Raw genomic sequence first — 6000 nt, forward strand, 5'->3', positions numbered from 1 at the left:
CGCAAGGCTCTGGGGAAGGAGGGTAGGTGTGTGTTGGGGGGGACGTTCTACTCCAGTTGGCCGTGCCGCCCGCCTTGGCCGCTGCATCTTGAATGCCATCTGCGACGGGGACAGAGTCCGCCTCGTGCTCTGTTTTCGCGGCTTCGCGTTGATACGAGAGACAGCACGAAGGTGAATTCATGCACTGATGCTGCTGCCACGCTTCCTCACTCCGGCGTTTTGACAGCGAGTTTCTGCGGTCTTCGAGTGATATGTTTTTATGTTTGCTTGTGCATGCGTGACACCATGCTTGTTGATTTAGTTAGTATGCCTATGTTTGCCTATGCCAAACAAGATGAAAGCAGGAGCCAACATTTCGACAAGTGGACTTGTCTTTTTGAAGGCGACATATGCTATCCTCGGCACAGTATATATAGGTAAGGCTCTTCTGAAAGGGAGAGAGGCGGCGGCGGCCGAGGCAACGACCCAGGGTGTGTTAGCGGCGACGGTGTAGAATTGAACGGAAGGATGTGCTACTAAACGTCGATGAGGAAAGTGTGGTAGCGCCATGTGTCAGCTGGTTGACGTGTCACTGTAGGTTCCTCCTTTCGTGAAAGGGGCCTAGGGGGGCTTCTCTGCTCTGGTGGTCAGTGAACTTTTTGTCTCTCTCAAAGAGAGAATAAAGGTAGCGGCAGAAATGGTGCTTGTGAATGAATGAAAGAAATGGGAGGTAGGGAGGTTGCAATATTATTACAACCGAATAACAAAAATAAACTAAGCAATCCAGTGAAAAATAAATTAGTGCTGTTGCCTGTAGTTTGAAATTTGGCATAGCAAATAGATTCTAAAGGCAACTTTGAAACGTTTATGTCTATTGGTTGCAATGTCTTGAAGTTAAGGATGAGGTATGATTCGCAAACAGGGATAGCTGATATTCTAGTTATCATTAAAAGGAAAAAATTAAGCTGGGCAGGCCATGTAATGCGTAGATGCATGAACGGTGGACCATTAGAGTTAGAGAATGGATACCAAGAGAAGGGAAGCGCAGTCTAGGACGGTAGAAAACCAGGTGGGGTGATGAAGTTAGGAAATTTGCAGGCGCAAGTTTGAATCAGCTAGCGCAAGACGGATAATTGGAGATCGCCTTCGTCCTGCAGTGGACATAAATATAGGCTGATGATGATGATGATTCGCTGCACTTTCTTTCTCACGCAGAACGGAAATTTGAATGTAGAGTGTAAGTTCATCAAGTTATGACTTGATTGGTTGAAATCCTTAGCGACGGCTTCGGGAAGCTTTTTGGCTGCGTCCGCGCCATGTCCATTCAACTGACGTTCATTGGTTGTCGCGTTTCACCGATATGTTGTTTCTCACAGAAGGTACATTCAAGCATATAAATTACATCAGAACTAGTACAAGTAAAGCTACTTTTACCCCAATCTGCATAGATATTTCCGGTGCTTTCAATTTTAATGTCATTTTGAAGGTGTTTGCAGGTGTTGCAGAACATGATTTTATTGCAGGGAATGATGTTGGTCCTACTTTTGGATGCACTAATATCTCTTAAAGTTTCAATTGCGGCAATAGGTGACCAATGGTACCTCCGGAACACTTTTCTCAGACACTCATTACTTGATAATATTGGGTGGTATTTTCGTAGGATGTTGTTTATGTTTGGGAGGGTATTAGAATATCTTGTTATAAAGGCTGGCGGTCTTTCAGATTCTGGTGTAGGTTGCTTCTCAGCTAATTCCGGCTGCCTCTCTAATCTTGACGCGATATCATAAGCCCGGTTGAGGATAGTTTCTTCTCTGCTGGAGTTACTTTAAGGTCACTTAGGTGGTGGATATAATGCGCTCGTGCCACTGCTCGGACGCTCATCTTCTTCCACAGCTGCCTCCAATGCCGCTCATCATGCCAGCATTCCCATACTGCCCCCCTAACTGCGAAGACGCTGACGGCACTGGCCCACTGCCAGTCGGTGCGATGATTTCAGTCTCCAATTCTTTACCTTAATATTAGCTCAAATTTAGCATTAGTGAGTATCATAATCGTCGGACACTTTTTTTCCGTGTAATAGCTTGAAATTTCGTCCTGCTATGTATGCTTCAAGCAAACAAATTTTATTTGTTCCGTGGCATTGTAAATCATGTATATGTGGTGTAAGTGAAGGATGAACCTGATGTTAAGATTGTGCAGGTTCTTTCTCTTAATGTTGTCTCGTAAATAAAACGATAGGTAATCCAATTATTATGCTCTTGTCACAGGGAGGCATCATGACTTCCCACCAACAGTCAAGCACCAAGAGTTGCAGCAGAGCCAACTCTACCACTGTGACAGTTGCAACTACAAGACTGCCAGGTTGTCCGCTCTCATTATACACAAGTGCAGGCGCATAGGTGAGAAACTACTTTACTGCCATTACTTCCCTTAGAACTTTTCACTTAAGAGCAACTTTAAGTCAGAGCAGTGCAGGCTACTCCTGTATATTGATCCATGGGAACATGGAATAACAGTGCCTCAACAAGGTAAAAAAATAGCTTTTTTTGGTACGCCTGACAGATTGAACAGAACTGGAACTAGTAACTCGAAATATATGTGCAGTAAGCTGCATGGAATTTTTTGTGCCTTAGGGAGCACAAGTGTAACTATATTTTGTTATAGACGCATAATAGGATATCCATCACAATTTAACAAGGTGTTGCACGATGTTGAGATCTCACCGGCTATACTGCAGGCATGCAAAGTCATTTGTTGTAACGAGATTGCAGTGCACTCCAGTGTCCATGTTCATGTAGCATTCCTTCATGTGAAAATGCAACAATGTTACGAGTCTAAAAGAACTTATTCTAGGGCAAGTTGGGTTTAGACTTACTATACATATTGGATGTAGCTCAAAGTGTAAGAGTACGAAGCTAAGGCTTTCCTTATCTTGCTCCATGCTCTTCTATTTTGCTCAAAGGATAACATGTATAACTGTTCCAAGTGCTCATCAGTCAACTATGCCTTAAAAAAGACTACGTATGAGGCTGGACCCTAAAGTAACCAAAATCTTACATAGTCTGCACTTGCCTCTTTTGTCATGCATACAGCTGTTTAGATTATATTGGCTTACACCTCCACACCCTTAATTCGTATTGCTCACGGCAGAGGGAGGCGTTTGTTTTCACCATTACTTGATAGTTGCAGAGTGTACGTCACTTTGTTTTCTTTTGGGCAAAACTGCAACTGAAGATGTATTCATTCTTAAGCTTATAAGGACGACCCTGTGAGTAAAGCCCAGTCTGAGTGATTTTCTTAGATGAAGAATGGTGAGATGTCAATCAAGGACAACCCATTTCCTGGCTGGCTCTTACAACTTGAACTATGAAAATATCATTAAAGTTCTGCATGCGATCAACAAGAAGAAATTCACTGATGAATTCTCATTTGAGATAAATTTGCCGTGGTGCCAGTGAATCATGCTGTGGCCATGTCAGTGGCCATGTCTAAAACATGGCCACTAAATCTCTAGTGCTTGTTGAGGATCAGATAGCATGCTGGGCCAAAGCTTTTTCACTCCGTTATTCATAGGTTCTAGAAAACAGTGAGAATTCTCACACTCCACATTTCTCACTTTGTAATTTTGTACCATTCAGAAAATATTTCATGGTGAAAAAATGGGCGATTTTACAAGCTGGGTCATTACGTATCCGAATACGAAATTATTGAGCAAATCAATAAGATCCACCAGCTATGCTTTGTTCTATCATTCTGAAATAAACCTCAAGACCTATCAAATAAAAAATGAAAGCTCATCATTAGCGTTAATATCTATGTTGTTTTTGCCATTTCGTAATAACTTCCACTTTTTTTTTTGTCTGTGCAGAGTCAAGGCCTTCTATTTCTTCATCAACAGCCGAGGGTGACAAATCACACCAGAGACGCCTCTACAGCTGTCGATTCTGTGACCATCAAACTAATAACCTGCGAGATCTGGAAAAGCACACCAGAGTTCATACTGGCGAGCGTCCATTTAAATGCCATTTCTGCACTCGGAGCTTCTCACAAAAGACCAATTTGAACAAGCACCTGCGAATCCACACGGGTGAGCGTCCATTTAAATGCCATTTGTGCCCTCAGAGCTTCTCACAAGGACCCACCCTGAAAGGACACCTGCGCACTCACACAGGCGAGAAGCCATTTCGGTGCCCGTCATGCCCTCAAAGTTTCTCACATAAACCAATTTGAACGAACACCTACAAATACACACAGGGAAAAAGCCATTTCACTGTCCCTCGTGTCCTAAGACATTTCGGAAAAGTAGCGATTTTAACAGGCACCTTAGTATCCACATGTGAGAAGCCATTTCAGTGCCCTTCGTGCCCTCAGAGTTTCTCACATAAAACCAATTTCAATGCACACCTGAAAATCCACACAGGCAAAAAGCCATTTCATTGTTCTTCATGCCCTAAGACATTTAAGTATAGTGGCGATCTTAACAGGCACCTGCGCATCCACACGGGTGAGAAGCCATTTGAGTGCCCTTGGTGTCCTCAGAGTTTCTCACTTAAAACCACTTTGAACATGCACCTGCGTACCCCACAGGAGAGAAGCCATTTCAGTGCCCTTCATGCACTCGGGGATTCTCACAGAAGAGTGCCATGAAGCGACACCTGCGCATTCATACAGGTGACCGACCACACTGCTGCACCGTCTGCTCTATGTCTTTTGTGCGTGCGGATTACTTGAGTGAACATAAAGAAAGAAAGCACCCTGACACTGTAGATTAGGGGCGGTATTCTGTAAGAGTCCACCTAGTGGACTGTCCACTTCAGCTGTCGCCATTGGGTGCTGCTTCACGTGCGTGAAGGTGCCAGCTAGTCTCCTTCCTGCTCGTGAAGCAGCAGCCAATCAGCGACAGCAGAAATGGACAGTCCACTAGGTGGACTCTTAGAGAATACCGCCCTAGGTCAACAGCCATGTTGAACTAGCCTGAATTAGGGGCGCGATCTTGTACGCGTTCCAAAATGGAACGGAGGCGTTCCGTTCCATCGAGCCGCACACGATTGGTCAATTTGAACGTCGCGGTTGAAATTGACCAATCGTGTGCGACTCGATGGAACGGAACGCCTCCGTTCCATTTTGGAAGGCGTACAAGATCGCGCCCTTGGACTCTGTTGAACAGATGTACTACCTATATTTCGATTGCAATAAAACCTTGCTAATTCAGAAAATCGGATAATCCGGACTCATTCTTTGGTCTCGGCAGGCAGTGTGCATTATTAATAAAATCAAACTTGGTAATTTGGGCATATTTGGCCGTACATTGGTTAATTTGGATGACTCCCGGAGCTTGAGCTCAGATCGTTGCAAAGGTGCGATGCAAAAGAGCAGAAATGGAGCTAGCATCCAACCGAAACAAGGCGGCGGAGTCCGCATCGCCATATTCATCTGGGGTATACAACCAAGTGAGGAAATCGTGGTTGCGCAAAGAGCCTCGCAACTGGAACGCATGTCCCTCACGGCCACGGGTCGGTACATCCTGCAGAAACTTGGCTTCAACTACCATGTCCAACATGGTCGGGAACAGGCCATTCCACCCGACATCAGCGACCTGTTGAATGTCACCCCTATCCCTCAAAACATACTCCCCGAACTTAACGGAGGCCAATGCCAGGCCCGTGCCAAGGCACTGCTGCGCTCCTTCGGTGAGAAGAGAACTGCGCACTTCGTAGACACGGCAGAATACACACAAAAACACTGGTTCATGGCGGTAGTCATAGACATTAACTCCCGGCTTACACTAGCATGTAGTGTCAGCACGGAGCACCCAGAAACAGCGGAAGAGGTTGTGCTTGCGCTTATTGACCCCCTCTGCAAGGTAGCTCTTAGCGACTCACAATCCGCAGTTCGTAGCTACGCACGGGGGCGCATTTCCTCCGAAGTTCTTGAGATCCTAAAGAAAGCTGGTCGACAGCTCTTCGATAGCACCGCGATCATGTGGTTCCAGCGCACGTCGGCACCCCTACCGACGAGGGC

The 6000-nt window shown here is 45.4% G+C and overlaps 1 protein-coding gene across 1 annotated transcript in view; it reads left to right on the forward strand.

Moving 5' to 3' along the window:
* Nucleotides 1-4209, forward strand: part of LOC119454578 (zinc finger protein 211-like) — a 52643-nt gene extending 48434 nt beyond the window's left edge. Inside the window, exons 4-5 of the mRNA XM_037716475.2 lie at nt 2247-2378; nt 3848-4209. Coding sequence (XP_037572403.1) covers nt 2247-2378; nt 3848-4209 — 494 coding nt within the window. The remainder of the gene's footprint in view (nt 1-2246; nt 2379-3847) is intronic.
* Nucleotides 4210-6000: the final 1791 nt, after the last annotated feature.

The sequence above is a fragment of the Dermacentor silvarum genome, chromosome 5 (assembly GCF_013339745.2).
Source record: "Dermacentor silvarum isolate Dsil-2018 chromosome 5, BIME_Dsil_1.4, whole genome shotgun sequence".
Taxonomy (NCBI): Eukaryota; Metazoa; Arthropoda; class Arachnida; order Ixodida; family Ixodidae; genus Dermacentor; species Dermacentor silvarum.